This window comes from Garra rufa, chromosome 25 (genome assembly GCF_049309525.1).
Source record: "Garra rufa chromosome 25, GarRuf1.0, whole genome shotgun sequence".
Taxonomy (NCBI): domain Eukaryota; kingdom Metazoa; phylum Chordata; class Actinopteri; order Cypriniformes; family Cyprinidae; genus Garra; species Garra rufa.
Genome location: NC_133385.1, coordinates 17,474,683 through 17,493,054, shown reverse-complemented (window position 1 = coordinate 17,493,054; position 18,372 = coordinate 17,474,683). Strand labels below are relative to the sequence as shown.

General features: G+C 34.0%; 1 protein-coding gene across 1 annotated transcript; it reads left to right on the top strand.

Moving 5' to 3' along the window:
* The first annotated feature begins 2,650 nt into the window (after positions 1–2,650).
* Positions 2,651–17,175, top strand: ccdc73 (coiled-coil domain containing 73). Its single transcript, XM_073832053.1, has 18 exons — positions 2,651–2,692; positions 2,799–2,936; positions 5,902–5,973; positions 6,124–6,195; positions 6,718–6,753; positions 6,852–6,926; positions 9,109–9,147; positions 9,615–9,750; positions 9,971–10,050; positions 10,170–10,298; positions 10,373–10,432; positions 10,549–10,653; positions 12,820–12,930; positions 13,092–13,232; positions 13,613–13,766; positions 13,945–15,150; positions 15,230–15,348; positions 16,813–17,175. Exons 1-18 carry the CDS (start codon positions 2,651–2,653, stop codon positions 17,074–17,076), a joined length of 2,979 nt encoding a protein of 992 aa, XP_073688154.1. The 3' UTR covers positions 17,077–17,175.
* Positions 17,176–18,372: the final 1,197 nt, after the last annotated feature.

The following is an 18,372-nucleotide window of genomic DNA, read 5'->3' as shown; positions in this document are numbered from 1 at the left end:
AGCTTCTGAAGGGCAGTACTAAATGGAAAAAAATATGATATTTAGGCAAAAGAAGAAAAATGTACACATCTTCATTCTGTTCAAAAGTTTTCACCCCCTGGCTCTTAATGCATAATTTTTCCTTCTAGAGCATCAGTGAGTGTTTGAACCTTCTGTAATAGTTGGGTATGAGTCCCTCAGTTGTCCTCAGTGTGAAAATATGGATCTCAAAATCATACAGTCATTGCTGGAAAGGGTTCAAAATACACAAAAATGCCGAAAAATCAAACAATTTGTGGGACCTGAAGGATTTTTCTGAAGAACAGCAAGCGGTTTAACTGTTCAGGACAAACAAGGGACTCATGAACAACTATCACTAAACAAAAAAACAAAGCTGTGGATCATTCAGGTAACAACACAGTATTAAGAATCAAGTGTATGTAAACTTTTGAACGGGGTCATTTTTATAAATTATAAACTATAATATACTCTTGAGGACTATATGTAAACATGAAAATTTCTTAATCAGGTCAGTACTAAAAAAAAATAATAATAACATGCATTTTGTATGATCCCTCTTATTTTGTTAAAATAATTTACATTTAGCAGATTCTGCAAGGTGTATGTAAACTTTTGGCCTTAACTGTATGGTATAATGCCCAAAACTGAGTATCTCAGAACAATATTTATGGTAGTAATGTTTATTTCAGGGTTAAAAGTCTTCTCAGACATTAAATCCAGATTTCTCCCTAAAAGCAAAACTAGTGTTCGATTAGGTGAGGTCAAAGGTCAAGTCTAATCGCTGCACTAACTTCCACCTGAAGTCCCGTCGACTGCCATTCACATTTACAGATCAGCAGCTATGACAGTAATACAGACATCATGCCGCAGACAGCGAATTATCCCATTTTATGGATGGTGTCCTTTTAATTTTGCCTTTCATGGCTTATAAAGTTGTTTAATATCTGCTGAGGTGAATCAGCGGAGGAAGCGAATAAAGACATTGGCCCTCCAGGTCATTTGTGATAGTAGCAAATTCTAACGGGATCATTTAATTCCTGCACATGATTGATATATCAGCAGCGGCTAAATGGACGAAAGCCTTTCTTCTATTAAAACACCAGGCAGAATGAAGGCCTCCCACTTTCCAAGTCAGATATGATGATGGGGATACAGAGGACCAAGCACAGGTCAAATTAAATATCTTATATAATTCCTGCTGAATGACAGCCCCATCTGTCCATCCGGTGTTATGGCCCTGGCCCCTATTAGCCTACACTCTTACCATGATGCCATTTTCACCTTGATAGGTTCGAGATGGGATTTAAAATGCTTTTTTCTAAAACAACGACTTGAACTTTGTCTATAGCAGCGGTTTATATATTCTTATGAGGCGAGATTTATGTAGTAGCATTGTTTTTGTCATATGTAGTATGATAAAATCAATAGTTCCAGCTCTAAATTTTGATGGGATTAGGTACATTTAGAGCTGATATGTGCACTTGTGTTTAACTTGATGTACTAAAATATATAGAAGACCGTTTTTTAGAGATTAAAAACAAGTAATTGCAGCTTATTTTTAACTCACAATTCATCCTTTGTTTATCTCACAATCCTGACTTTTTTTCTTGCAATTCTGATTTTATGTCCTACAATTTTGACTTTTTTTACTTGCTTTTTTTTGTGTGCAAATTTGAGTTTATATCTCACAATTCTGACTGTTTTACTTGCAATTTTGAGAATTGCAAAGAATTATTATTGTTATTATTTTTTTCATTTAGTTTATTTTTTACGATTGAATTTTTTTCTTGAAATTCTGAGTTTTTGTCCCACAATCCTGACTTTTTTTCTTGCAATTCTGAGTTTATGTCTCACAATTCTGTCTTTCTGTCTTTTTTACATGCAATTTTTGGGAATTGAGAAGATTATTTTTAAATTTTCATTTTAGTGAAACTTGAAATTTAATTACTGGAAATTTTGGAAATTGCGAGAAGAAAATGTTGTTTATTTTTCACAATTCAGACTTTTTTTCTTGCAATTCTGAGTTTATGTCTCACAACCCTGACTTTTTTCCTTGCAATTTTGGGAATTGCGAGAAAAAAAAAAAAGTAATTTATTTTTCACGATTCAGACTATTTTTCTTGCAATTTCTCAGTTTATCTCACAATTATGACTTTTTTTTCTTACAATTCTGACTTTTTCTTTCTTTGCAATTTTAAGGTTATCTGACAATTCTGACTGTTTTAACTTGCATTTTTGGGAATTGCGAGAAGAAAAATTTTAGTTTATTTTTCACGATTCAGACTTTTTTTCTTACGATTCTGAGTTTATCTCAGAATCCTGACTTTTGTTTTTCTTGCAATTCTGTAATCTAAAAATTCAAAATATAAAAAAACTATAATAGTATCTGAACGATATGAAAATGAAACTGTTTTGGTTGAATTTGATATTCATGTGGCAAGTTGTGATGTTATTTCGCAACCACAAACAGCCTACAATTGGGCTAAAATGCTGTTGGTTTATTATAATAATTTCTATTAGTTAAATATTTATAAAATATAGATGTATTTAATCATATTGTAGCTGTTTTATAAAGCAATGACACTAGATTTGATCTGTAGATTCTGTTTAGATTGTTTGATTTAATGATTTTTTTTTTCTCCCAAGTGCAATGGAGTTGAGTGTGGACTCTGAAACAGAGCTTTTCTCCTTGGTAAGTGGAAATATTCTAAAGCAGAATGATGTGTTTTAAATTATATACAAATGAAACAGCAAGAATTACACACTCCTGCTTTTTTTTTTGTTTTTTGTTTTTGTAGATGGAAGATAAAGGTGCTCTCAGCCAACCGAAGACCCCAAACATTGCTGTAGAGAATGATGGGCGTACCATCTCACTGCAAGTACTGGAATTTAAAACAAGTCTCCTGGAGGCGGTTGAAGAGTTGCATATTCACAGGGTACGGGGTCTTACTTTTACATTTACTTTTACCCTTTCTGATGATATACAACATGTAAAAAAGGATAAAATGTGAGAAAACAAAGCAAAATGAGTCAACAATGATGTTTACTGCATTGTTGGTTTTTTTGGTGTTTGTTGTACCATTAGTGCCCTGCTTAGCTCAGCAATTAAAGATGGTTATTTTAATCGATTACCTGATCAAATGAGATAAAGACAAAAATAACAAAACCCCAGTTTTACCTTTCCTTTGCCCCCACCCCTTCCTATCCTGTATGTATTTATTTATTTAATTAAATACTACAATAACTCTGACAAAAAGCAATGAGATTATATATTTTAAATAATATTTGAAGTTACTGAATTAACCTACATTAGGTTACAGTTAGGACAAAATTTTAAGCATTAGTTCAGGTAGAAATAAATCCTGTATATTTGTTTGTTTGTGTGTGTTATTTTTTATATTTGTATGTTTTTATTATATTCTTTTACTTGTCTACCTTCTTACTGTGTATTTATTTAATCACTTATATTTAGTTAGATAGTATTTTTCTTTAATTTTTAAATATAAATAAATAAATTGTATTATTTATTGAATTATTTAACCTTTCTTTATGCTTAGCAAAAATATTAATATATAAATAATGCAATAACTATGACAAAAACCAATGAATTATTATATTTTAATAGTATTTAAACAGAATTAACCTATCTACACAGTACAAATAAAGTATTTTAAGCACCAAATCAGGTAGAATATTTTTTTTAATTATATTTTTTACTTACTTAACTTACTGTTCATTCTTTTTTTATATATATTTATATAGATCAGCTATCAGGATTTCCAAAAAATTTTAACATTTGAATTGTGCAACCTTTTTTGAGATGTGGCAACATCTAAATTAGCAGGTTTATTCAACTCAGAAATTTCTAAAATGCCAAAATCAGCCTGACAGTGTCAGATCAGAAACTTAGCTTACTTACAAATGTATCTCTTGGCCAAGAAACTTCGTATTAGTCTTATACTAAGAGGTGTGCACATATTTATTGAGCTTGGGCAATCTCAGACAAATATCAGCCCCCTAAAAGGCTGCTAAATGACATCTCAATATATTAAGAATGCCAGTCTATTAGTATCCGAATGGCATCGTGGCTCTATTTAGCCCGCTCATGAGGAACTGAGAAATGCAATTTTGTGGGAGGAGTGTCATGAACGTTCAGGAGACGGAAAATCGAGCAGCACTTTCTGTCCATCTGGATATAAGCCAGCAGAAGTTACACTTACATTAAAACGGGGTCATGCAGCAGGACCTGACAAATTCACATATTTGCTTGCACGACCGGTACCCTCGAGCAAAGCACTTAAAACCCAACTCTGGACAGGTTTAAAGGTTGTACGAGCAAAAATAAACAATTGTATCTCTCGTGTTTTATTGTTATTATGATGTTGGTTAGGAACAAAGGCATTAAATCAATGTGATCCTCAGGCATGCCATTAAACTAACACTTTGTAGTTCTCTGGTTTATAGGGCCGGGGTTAAGATGGAGGATTTCCTGCCAGACAAACACGCTCAGCTGAATGCCGTCACTTCTTATGTTCTTTTAAGAGAGTGCAAAGTGTCTTCCATTAAAATTACTGTATTAGCTTGCAATGTTGTCAGCCGTTTTGCCAGATACAGGAAATTTGAACGGCCAGCTGCTGAAAGTGCATTGTCCTGAAGCATGACACTAGTCTAGAGTGATATTTTGCATGCTGCTTTTGTTTTATTAGTTTTATTAGATTTCATACATCTACACTACCAAAAGTTTTTGAACAGTAAGATTTTTAATGTTTTTTCTGCTCACCAAGCCTGCATTTTTTTGATCCAAAGTACAGCAAAAACAGTAAAATTTTAAGATATTTTTACTAAAATATACTATACTAAAATATAAGGTTTTCTATTTGAATATATTTTATATGTAATTTATTCCTGTGATTTAAAAGCTGAATTTTTAGCATAATTTCTCCAGTCACATGATCCTTCAGAAATCATTCTAATATTCTGATTTGCTGCTCAAAAACATATTATTATTATTATGATGTTGAAAACAGATTTTTTTAGGTTTCTTTGATGAATAGAAAGTTCAGAAGAACTGCATTTATCTGAAATAGAAATCTTTTGTAACATTATAAATGTCTTGACCATCGCTTTTGATAAGTAAAAGTATTCATTTCTATAATTTCCTTTCCAAAAAATGGTGTATGGTATAGTGTATAATGATATAAAAGCTTTTTATTTCTTACTATTCATCAAAGATCTTTCTATTCATCAAATGAATGTACTCAACTGTTTTAAATATTGATAATAATAATAATAACAAATGCTTCTTGAACAGCAAATCAGCATATTAGAATGATTTCTGAAGGATCATGTGACGCTGAAGACTGGAGTAATGATGCTAAAAATGTAGCTTTGATCCCAGGAATAAATTACAGAAAATATATTGAAATAGAAAGCATTTTTTTTTTTTCACAATATTACTGTTTTTTTTCTGTATTTAGGACCAAATAAATGCAGTCTTGGTGAGACTTTAAAAAAAGAAAATCTTACTGTGCAAAAACTTTTGACCGGTAGTGCACATATGCAATCAGTTTCTGTCCTGAAAGATTCACATGACTCATTAATTTTAATTTTCTTTTTTTACCTGCAGGCCCCATTTATTCAATTTATTGTCCTTCCATGAAACGTTAACAGCTTTGCAAGTAGCACACTTTATTAGGAAAATGTAAATAAACTCCTACATGCAAATAAGCACCGCTATGTAGAAAACCACTGACTTAAACCTGCAGGGGAATGATGGCTTTATGTGAAAATCTCCTCTTTGGTGTTCAGATACCCACATAAAATGTAAATCATTTAAATCCATATTGTTCTTTCCTATTATTATATTGATTATTGATGTGTTTGTGTACATTTTGGACAAAGGATGCTGAAAGAAGATATGAGGAGCAGGTCTGTAAACTAGTGCTGGAGAAGCAAGAGTTGGAATGGCAAAAGGTACGTTAGAAATTATAAAAATACTTTATACTATTTTCATTAAATTCCTAAGATACCATTATTTTCAAAAAATGACTGAGCATTTACAGAAATAAAACCATTTGTATGACTACAGCTTGTCAATATTAACAGTTTTTTTTTCTTTTTCAGGAGTCTTTACAAAGTCAGATTTCTAGACTCTCAAACGAAAATTCAGAGTCACTTGCCGCTGTAAAAAAACAGGTATGACGTAAGAATTTATTAAGAGTTACTTTACTCAAAAATAAAAATTCTGTTATTAATTACTCATCCTCATGTCGTTCCAAACCCGTAAGACCTTCGTTCATCTTCAGAACACAAATTAATATTTATGATGAACTCCGAGAGCTTTCTGACCCTGAATAGACAGCAACACAACTACTACAGTCAAGGTAGTAAGGATATTGTTAAATTGTTGAATAAAGTCGTTATTTTTGTTTTCTTTGTGCACAAAAAGTATTCTCATTGCTTCATAAAATTAAGGTCGATCCACTAATGTCACATGGACTATTTCAGGATCAGAAAGCTCTCGGATTTCATCAAAAATATCTTAATTTGTGTTCTGAAGATGAACGAAGGTCTTACGGGTTTGGAACGACATGATAAGGAGTAATTAATGACAGAATTTTCATTTTTGAGTATACTATCTCTTTAATAAGGGGAAGGAGTATACTCCCAAAAATACATGAACATTTCTACATATAAATTATTTTGTCTAATTTAAAGTTTCAGGCCCAAATCCGAAAAATTGAAGGAGAAAAGGTTGGTCACTTTATATTTTCCATTTTGTTGTGCTTTGATTTTTGCTTTTATTAATATCTTTAATCATCACTTGACTAAATATTCATGACCTCTTAAAGGGTAAAAACCAGCTGGCTGCCGAACTAAAAGACAAAGAGATCATCAGCCTCAAGGAAGAACTAAAACAGCTGCAGGTACACAAAATAAATACAACAACAACACACCTACATTACAAGATCAACCATAGCATTACAAGATCAACACATAGCTCTCTCTTGCTTTAGGGTCATGTGCATAAAACAGTGGGAAAACCCATCTCACTGCTGACCTTTGAGTGGGGGTCTGTGTAGGTCTATTTGGTGTTGTCAGATAAATGATGTCGCATGGGTGACGTATGGTTTCTACGGTTCATCAAACCCTCGGTTCAACCGTGCCATTGGCTGATAAAGGCCCTTGTTATCCTTTTATTTGATAATGCAATTTGGGGAATTTGATTCATATCTAAACACTCTTCGCTCTATGCCTTTTTGTTTCTATGTTTACGAATACGATTCAATGTGTCCTTGGACCACAAAACCAGTCATAAGCAGTGTTGGGGGTAACACAGGTTACATGTATACAGGTTACGTAATATTATTACTTTTTCCAAGTAACTAGTAAAGTAATGCATTACTTTTTAATTGACAAGAAAGTTACTTTTTCAAATAAGCAACGCCAGTTACTTTTCCCCCTCATTTATTGATTAAAAGCTCTCCATGTTGAGAGAAATTGTTAGTAAGATGTTACTTTAGTTCTAGAATAAATGTGAACATGCAAAAAAATAATCTCACTTACTAAGAAAACAGATTTGCTTCAAAATGAATAAAAACAGTGAAATTCAACGCAAACCTACAATAATTAAATGTTAAATAATACAAATATCCTTTATGTATTTAATCCCATTTTATTAACCGATGTCTTTGCTGCCGACCTTTGATGATCCAATTCATCCATACTAAAGGAAGAAATTACTCAAGATATTCTACCATTTGTTTTCCTTTTTTTATTGCTGAAGAGTTGTCATTTTTTTCTTCTGCGGTCTACTGTACAGACGTGAATTTACTTTTCTCTAAGCCTGAGGCTTTTGGTGTGAAAAGGCTTTTACATTTGCCAAAAATTGAACTTTTTATATTAAAAACAAACAAGAAAGCCCTGCCCAGATTTAAAAAGTAATGCAAAAGTAACATAACACATTATTTTCCATAGAAAGTAACTAAGTAACGTAATTAGTTACTTTTTTAGGGAGTAACTCAATATTGTAATGCATTACTTTTAAAAGTAACTTTCCCCAACACTGGTCATAAGGGTCAATTTTTTGATAGGATAGAACAATATTTGGGTGAGATTCAACTAATTGAAAATCTGCAATCTGAGGGTGCAAAAAAATCTAAATATTGAGAAAATCGCCTTTAAAGTTGTCCAAATAAAATTCTTGGAAATGCATATTACTAATCAAAAATTACATTTTGATATATTTATGGTAGGAAATGTACAAAATATCTTCATGGAACATGATCTTTAATTAATATCCTAATGATTTTTGGCATAAAAGAAAAATCGATCATTTTGACCCATACAATGTATTTTTGAATATTGCTACAAATACACCCTTGCTACTTAAAGGAGTAGTTCACTTTCAGAACAAAAAAATTACAGATAATGTCCTCACCCTCTTGTCATCCAAGAAGTTCATGTCTTTCTTTTTTCAGTCGTAAAGAATTTTTTTTTCTGAGGTAAACATTTTGGGATTTCTCTCCATATAATGGACTTCTATGGTGCCCCCGAGTTTGAACTTCCAAAATGCAGTTTAAATGCAGCTTCAAAGAGCTCTAAACGATCACAGCCGAGGAAAAAGGGTCTTATCTAGCGAAACGATCGGTTATTTTCTAAAAACATTTACAATTTATATACTTTTTAATCTCTACACAGAGTATACACAGAGCTAGACAAGACGAGCATTTGAGGTTAAAAAGTATATAAATAGTTTTTTTTTTTTTTTTTTAAATAACCCTTTGTTTTGTTAGATAAGACCCTTCTTTCCTCGGCTGTGATTGTTTAGAGCCATTTGAAGCTGCATTTTAGAATTTCAAACTCGGGGGCACCATAGAAGTCCATTATATGGAGAGAAATCCTGAAATGTTTTCCTTAAAAAACATAATTTCCTTACGACTGAAGAAAGAAAGACATGAACTTCTTGGATGACAAGGGGGTGAGTACATTATCTGTACATTTTTATTCTGAAAGTGAACTACTCCTTTAATTCTGCTTTGCAACTTGTAGAAAGGTGAAAAAACCTCAGTAAAACCACTTTCTTCTTCTTTTACTGTTGTCTTACAGTTGTTCAGGTACAGTTCGGAGAAGAAATTAGGCGAGCTGGTAAGGATTTCCAATTATATAAATTGTTGACAGAGGCAAGTGGGAGTGGGAAGAATTAAAGAGGAGGAACTGAGAGGGAGAGCGGATCATCAGGAGTAACGGATAGGGAGGGCGTGACACGTGAACCGCCAGCGCCGCTGTGAAAATACCACTATTAAAATATTTTATATCGGAGCCTCGCTCTGTTTAACCTTTCAATGGCGGAGAGGGGAATCAGTTTGATACAGACAATCAAACAGTAACGGGCTGCGGTTCACATAAAAGCCCCTCAGGCATGTTTGGAAGTTGACTCCTTATCTAGCAGAAAGGAGCACTCAGCCGAGATGTTAAACAAAGGTCTTCAAACTCTCCGATGCAGTATATATTCACGGTCTGCCCTTGCCGAGAAGAAGAACTGTTATTACTTGTACGGCCGAATGGGGATATTCCTCTTAGAAGGGAGGACAATGTGTTTTTAAACTTTTCAGGAGCAAAAGTTGCAGCTGCAGACACAAACGAAAGACAGCCACCTGAACCAGCTGGGAGAAGTGGAGAGGCGTTTCGCCGCCGTCTCCAGACAGTGTGCCATGGTCAAACAGGCCCATGAGAAACTTGAACAAAATGGTATGAAACACCACTGGGAAAAGGGGTCTTTAAACTCAACAGCTAAGTTAAAAGAGCTGGAAAACTTTTAGTCTGGTATTTCATAATTTTTCTTCATTCAGATTTGATCAATGAATTGATTTGTCATTCCTTGAACATGAATTATTCGGCCTTTGTATGTGAATGCTAAAAGAAAGCCTGTGTAGCAATGCCAAGCTTTTTTAAATCTTTTTTTTTTAAGTTGAAGAGGCCATGCGAATTAATAAAAACCTCACATCCATCAATGAAAAACAAGAATCTACGATTAAAGCCTTGAAAGAGGTATATAAAAAGCGCACTGAATCATTCTTGTACCACTTATTGCTTTGTAAAGTGATTTGCTTTGAAGTTACAAGTTGTTCTACATCATTGTGTCACAAATTGTTGCACTTTATATTTAGGATTTGGAGAGGATCAACAAAGAGCTGGTTGCATTCAAAGTGTCGTCGGTCTGCAAACCTGGAGAGGAACGTTTACAGGATGTTCTGAAAGAGCAACAGTTTCAGCTACTTCAGAAGAAACTCCTTGTGGTAGAATCTCTTTACATTTTTAAGCGTAAAAGGTGATACCAGATTGTCTATAAATGTTATATTTGATGTTTTAGGAAACAGAACTTAACCAAAAACTGAGAAATGAGATGGCCATAGAGAGGGGAGAGAAGAAGGTAAGCCCCTCAGAAAAAGTCTGGAACTTGTTGTGTGTATTAGTTAACAAAGGTGACATTAGACTTAACACTTGGATGAAATCAAGTATGTGTGTGTGTGTGTGTGTGTGTCTCAGGATGTATTGAAATCCCTCCACCACAATCAGAGTTTGCTGCAGACACAGACAGAAGCTCTGATCCGAGCAGAGTATGAGCTCCGCACACTTCGTGAGGAATATCAGGTCAGGCTTCCTAAAACCCAACTCTACCTGCAGTATTACTTTCAACTTAACACACAAAAAAAATCTGCAATAATTTTTATGACAGCATTTTATTGCTATGTTAAAAATGAAAAATCGAACATTATGAGATTGAAGTTGTAATATTACAAGAATAAAGTCTAAATATTTTGAGAATAAAGTAAAAATTATGACACTTCATTCTCAAAACATTCTGACTTTATTCTCAGAATTTTGACTGTTGAAACATTTCGACTATTCTCAAAATATTTTGACTTTATTCTCTTAATTTCTACTTCATTCTCAGAACTCATAATATTTCGACTTTATTTTCGTAATAATATTACTTTAATCTCGTAAATTTAGACTTCATTCTCAGAACATTTCGACTTTATTCTCAAAATTTCTACTTTATTCTCAAAATATTTTGTCTTTATTCACGTATTTTTACTTTATTCTCAAAACATTTCGACTTTATTCTCAGAATTTTGACTGTTGAAATATTTCGCCTTTATTTTTGCAATATTATGACTTTAATCTCGTAAAGTTCGACTTCATTCTCAGAACATTTCGACTTTATTCTCAAAACTTTTTGACTTCATTCTCGAAACTTCTCGAATTTATTCTCGAAACTTCTCGAATTTATTCTCGAAACTTTTCAACTTTATTTTCATTATTTCGACTTTAATCTTGAAACATTTCGACTTTATTCTCGAAACTTTTCGACTTTATTTTCATTATTTCGACTTTATTCTCGAAACATTTCGACTTTGTTCTCAACCATTTAGACTTTATTTTCATAATTTCGACTTTATTCTCGAAACATTTAAATATTAGTCTCGAAACGTTTTGACTTTAGTCTCGAAATATTTTGACATTATTCGCATATTTTCGGCTTTATTCTCGAAACATTTTGATTTTATTCTCAGAATTTTGACTTTGTTGAAATATTAACTTTTTTCATAATATTTAAACTTTATTCACATAATTTCGACTTTATTCTCAAAATATTTCGCCTTTATTTTTGCAATATTATGACTTTAATCTCGTAAAGTTCGACTTAATTCTCGAAACTTTCTGACTTTATTTTCATTATTTCGACTTTATTCTCGAAACTTTTTGACTTAATTTTCTTCATTTCGACTTTGTTCTCAACCATTTAGACTTTATTCTCATCATTTTGACTGTATTCTCGAAAACATTTCAATTTTAGTCTCGAAACGTTTTGACTTTAGTCTCAAAATATTTTGACATTATTCTCAGAATTTTGACTTTGTTGAAATATTTTAACTTTATTTTCAAAATATTTCAACTTTATTCTCATAATTTCGACTTTATTCTTGAAATATTTTGACTTTATTCTCAAAACATTTTGACTTTATTCTCAACCATTTCGACTTTATTCTCAAAACATTTTGACTTTATTCTCAACCATTTCGACTTTATTCTCATCATTTCGACTTTATTCTCTAAACTGTAGTCTCGTAATATTTCGACTTTATTAAAATTTTGACTATTCTCAAAACATTTAGACTTTATTCTTAAATTGTTTAGACTTTATTCTCGTACTTTTAACTTTATTCTCATAATTTTGACTTTATTTTCAAAACATATGTGCTGTGTGCACAAAAGAACAGATTTCAGTTTATTATTATTAATTATAAAAATTAATTACTAACTAATTAACTAAAGGACAATTAACTCTATCCACTAGATAAACACATTTACATTCAAAATAAAGTATTTTGCAAAAAAAAAAAAGAAGCAGAATCTGTCAACCGTTTCCTGATATTTATCGTAAATGAATTTTCCTAAAATGATCATTTTAGTGAGGTATGCATATTTAGGAGTAAACAATGGTCACCTAGTACCCATAAAATTGATTGAGTGGACTGAAAATCACTTTTGCACATTTACAACACACGAAGTGCAACTCAATAATAGTAAGTGTGTTTAATATCCGTTTACAGCCTCCTTCTCTTTTATTCTCCCCATTCCTCTATTTAATTCACTTAGTCATTCACTGATTAAAACCATTATTAACATGACAAAAGCCAACTGATTTGTATTGGCCTCTCCGTCTGTTTAGAATCCTCTGTCCAGGTTAAATAAACACATAAAAATTTATCATTGCATTAAAAATTTTCTGGGTGATTAATTTCATTGCAGGCCCTTAAAACAGAACATGAATTGAACCAAGAGAGGACCAAAGAAAAAGACGACAGCTTTGCTCGCTTAAGAGATGAATACCAAAATTCTAAACTCGCTTGGGAAAAAGAGGTAACAACGAGTTCTGGAAAACCATCACACAAAAAAAAAGAAAGAAAAAAGGATCCAGAATTGACATCCGCCTTAGAAAACAGATTATTTGTGAAATGTAATTATACATTTAATTACTATTATTTCATTAACATGGTTTTTTTTTTTAATTAAAAACACAGATTCTGCGAATGCAAGTGTCAACGGAGTCCGGTCAAGAAGAGCTGATAGCGGTAAAAGAGGCATATAATCTGCTCCAGGAAGAGCATAAACAGCTGTCTATTTCTGCAGTTCATAAAGCCAAAGAAATTCATAACTCTGAGGTGGGATGATTACATGTACATTCATAACCAGTGAATGTTTAATAAGCTTGTAAACTGAACATGGATAAATAGGTCTAAACTTTCCGATTTTGAAATGCTATTTGATTTATTAAAGGGATAGTTCACCCCAAAATGAAAATTCTGTCTTACTCAGCCTCATGTCGTTCCATACCCGTAAGACTTTGTTTGTCTTCAGAACACAAATTAAGATATTTTTGATGAAATCCGAATGAGCTGTCTGACCCTCTTTAGACAGCAAAAAATGTCTTACGGGTTTGAAACAACATGAGGGTGAGTAATTAATGACAGAATTTTCATTTTTGTGTGAACTATCCCTTTAAGTGATTTGAATTCTAATCTAAGGCTCCTTTTTATTACAGACTGCCATACACGAACAAGAAAACTTTCTTTGTACATCATCTAATGAGATTAACCTTGTGATGGTGAGCATTCTCCATGAAGATCTTGTGGAGAGTCTTATTAGTCCTCGTGATAACCACGAACCAACGTGTCACCCTGATAAAGACGTTCCAGGTAAGAAAGAATGCACAGTTGTCTTCTCCAGCCAAGCTTGGCGCTGCTCTAAGTAATATTTTTATACAGAATGATGTGAAGTGCAGGGAGGTGGTTACTGGAGTCTCTTTATCAAGAAAGCTTACCTGTACTTCTCATTTTTCTCTTATGATGATGCATGCATTTCATTTCCTCACAGATGAAAGCATCGAGTTTCAAGAGGCAAGAAAAGATGACTGCTCTCAGAACGACAACAAGGAACTTGACGTTCCAATGCATGCAGATAGAACAGTACCTGTAGTCTCACCATTGGTTTCAACCAATGATGATAACATCTCTAGGCCTGAGGATGTCAATCCCAAGACGAATCATCTGTCAAAGTCGTGTGATGAAACAAAAACCGGTGAGCCAGATGATAAAGGATGCCCCTCAAACCCAGTCCAAAGTGACACAGACAGTCGTCTTGCTGAGCTATCAGGGCCTGAAACCAGGTCTGTTTATGGCGTAGACGGCGACCCTTTGGCTTTGGAACCGAAAGATAGACCACTGGAGCTGAATCTGTGTACTTCTGAAGTGACTAAATCCCAGACATCAGATAAACACATGGACAGCCCGGGATATGCTACATCTCAGTCCAAAGAAGACCACCAGACTGCCGCACCTGAATTTATCCACAGTGTTTCACAAAAGGCAACTCAAACAACTGCAGAAAGCCTTTCAGAAGACAAAACTCCAATCTCAAATCCACACAACACAGTTGCGTTTTACGACAAAACACCCATTATAGAAGAAATGATGGACGTCCAACCAAGCCAATACCACCAAACTGTTCACGAGGACCCTAAAACCAACCCTGACACTGCAAGTGCCACAACACCTTTTGATACACTTCCTGATGAGTCCAAAGATCAGTTCTCACCACCTGAATTGATCTGTGAACTTTCACAAAGCCAGTTATCCCAAGTGCGTGGTTCAACTGGAATAAGCCTCTACAATGTGATCAACGAGATGGAATCGAAAGAGCTGCCTCTTGTTGATCAGATCATTTTTGAAAATAATGATCAAAAAGATGATTCAGAACCATTGACATCTCAACAGACTGAACAAGATGTTTCTTCTGAAGAAGCCAAGATCACAAACCCAGAACAAGGTCCTTCTTCCTCTGGGTCTATGACAGCAAATGACCAATCAGATGTTGACCAGAAGAGCGTTCCAGTGCTAGATGCTTCAAACCATCCTAGAAGCACAAGATATGAGTCGTCCTTTGCATGGGACACATTTATGAAAGAGAAAAAGACGCCACATCCAACACCCCCAAGAACTGAGCTGTGGTCCTCTGGATTTCAAGAGCTTGTTTCTCCATTTTGTGCTCCCCTTTTTATGAAGGATAAGTTGGCAAAAAGAGGTGTGTCTTGTAAAGTAAACAGAGTATTTTATAATAATTACACTCAAAACAATTGCAAATTCAAATCCTATTTTCACAGCCATAATGAAGACGCCTGAGAGACTGGACACTCCATACAAGAGTCCCCACCAAAAGAGTGACTGTCAAAGAGAGTGGAATGCTATCCAGCAGTCTTTTTCTGAAATGGTAACAGAGAAAGTAAGTTTCCACACAGGCCAGCGAAGAATCTAGTGAGTTAACGTAAGAGGCATGCGCTGCAGCACGTGCTGAGTGCCTAAAGACAACTTCCATTCCCAGAAGTATTTCAGCGGGGTGAAATGGCAGCATTTTTCTCAATTAAATGTTGATAGAAAACAGCAGGACAAAAGTCTCTGCGTATAAATCACAGAGATGCAACACAACTCAAACGAGAGCTAAGAGGCTAATATGGAATAAACCAGAGATCGTTTTCAAGGCTGTTGTTTTCGATAACACAGCCATATCTGGTTTCAACAGTTTTTTGCTGGATTAGTCATGAAATCAATCAAAATGATAGTTTTTTTACTCTTTTAAATATTAAGTCAAGTTGTCAGCAAGGATTACCATTTGATTTGAAAGCAAAATAAAGTTTTGAAAAATATGTAAAATAAATAGTTCAAATATGTTAATAAATTTATTAAATTGATTTATTAAAGGGATAGTTCACACAAAAATGAAAATTCTGTCATTAATTACTCACCCTCATGTTGTTCTAAACCTTTGTTAATCTTCACAACACAAATATAAAATACATAATACGAGTTACGTAATCAGATTACTTTTTTCAAGTAACTATAAAGTAACGCATTACTTTTTAATTTACAAGAAAATATCTGAGTTACTTTTTCGCCAGTTACTTAATAAGCAAAAATTACTTTAGATAAACATTTGTGCTTAATGTTTTATTGCTGAAGAGTGTTGAATTATCTTCTTTTGCTTTCTACTATACAGATGAGAATTTACTTTTCCTTCAGCCTGAGGAGTATTCATTTTACTTTTGGTGTGAAAGGGCTTTTACATTTGCCAAAAATAGAACTTTTTATATTAAAAACAACCAAGAAAGCCCTGGCCAGATTTAAAAAGTAACGCAAAAGTAACGTAACACATTACTTTCCATCAAAAGTAACTAAATAACGTAATTAGTTACTTTTTAGGGAGTAACGCAATATTGTAATGCATTACTTTTAAAAGTAACTTTCCCCAACACCGAAAATAATGACTATTTTTACCCGGACTTCGACGTGCATTTACGAGAGTAACGTTACGGTTGAACCACTGATGTCACATGGACTGTTTTAACAATGTCCTTACTACCTTTCTGGGCTTTGTTTCAGTTGCGTTGCTCAGAAAACTCTCGGATTTAATCAAAAATATCTTAATTTGTGCTCTAAAGATGAACGAAGGTCTTACAGGTTTGGAACAACATGAGGGTGAGTAATTAATGACCGAATTTTCATTTTTGGGTGAACTATTCCTTTAATTACATTCTAAATTAAAGAACTAGATGCCATAGGTGTTTTTTTTTAACTCAGTGTAGGCCAAATCTGTTGGATTTCTCTTTTCGTTTCCATTAATACTTCAATCAGAATTAAATCAAGGTAGAGTGTTCATGGTGCTTTTATTACCCCTTTTATTTTCCCGCAGGAGAATCAAGTTCTTATCTCCTACAGCTCGACGCTGAGTGGCAGTCCAGTCTCTTCTTCTGTGGGTAATGGTCTGCGACAAAACTCCACTCCTACCGTTCCTCCTCTCAAACTCCAGAGCGTGGAGAAACCGACCAGGCCTATGGCATCTAGTTCTGAAGGAAAAGAACGAAAGCAATCTGACATAATGGCCCAAATTGCAAAAATTGAGGAATTCATGTCATCTGAAGGTTTAATGCCTCAAAAAAGACTCAAAACTGATTGAAATACATGCGTTCATAAGTTGTTACAGAGTTCAAAATGTGTTTCTTAGATATGTTCCTAAGCCTCCATGTGAGTAGATACACTAAATATGATATTCATTTAACTAAATAAATGTTCAACATTTCAAGCAACTTTATTCTTTCCAGACTTTCTTAAAAGGGTCAAATGTTTGCATCCGCTGCATCATGTTAATCTATTGCTAAACAAGGTAAGTGCTACACATAAAACCTGTTAATTACGCCGCACAAGCTAATTAACACTCATTACTCCCAGACTAGCATGTTCGTTCCTCAGAGGGCATTTAATGGCCAAACATTGCTAATTTACGTTTGATACACAAACAGTGGCCAACTATAACTTGGGATAATTAAAATACACAAGTAAGAAGAATCAATTAGCACATATCAAGCCAAATTAACAAATGCAAATGAGTCTCCCATTAAGTTTATGTCCTTGGTAAATAGGCTGTAGGGACCGTGTGGACACATGTTAGGGCGATACAGATGACAAAATGTGTTGCATATGGCGACAGTAGTCACAAAGAAAGCCGCAAGGGTGAATTTCTACAGCTTTTTAAAAAAAAATTCCTTTTAAAAAATATGACTGAAAATGTCATCTATAGATATTATTTTTGACCTGTTTTTTTACAGCATTAACCTAGTTTTTGCTATAATGCTACTTACACTAGCCCACGTGGTAATATTTAATAAGCTATATTTTAGCAAAATAAACCAAATGAGTTTCCATCTCAAATTAAGCACTTTTAAGAGCCTCACAAAAAACATTTTGCCTAGTACTAAAATCATCCAGCAGAAAGGAAATGCGCACCTCCTGATGAAAGCACAAGGTCCCTCAGAGGTTCACCTCAATACACTTACTCATTATTAATATGTCAAAATGTTAATGTCCTCGTAAAGAAATCTTATGTGTTCCAGCCACTGTGCCAGCAGTACTGACCCTTATCCTTAGAGGGAGTGGGCAATATGGAGAGCGTAATTTTAATACACACACTGGATTATGAAGTGGCAGTCCTTTGAAACAGTCAATTACACTTGAGCGCGGGAGGGCCCTAGTGTTAATTACTAGTCGGTTTTATATCGTGTGTAAATACAGAGCCTGCTGACATTCACATTCCATCACCGTGTCCTGACTGCCACAGCAAATTAGCCTGACCCGTCTGTGTGCGCACCGCTAGGCCGCTGCGTGTTCCTTTAACTTTAGAATAACATTCAGTGCAAACAAAGCCCACTTCTATTTATAAGGGTTGTTGGTGATACAAGTTTAGGTCACTGTGAGA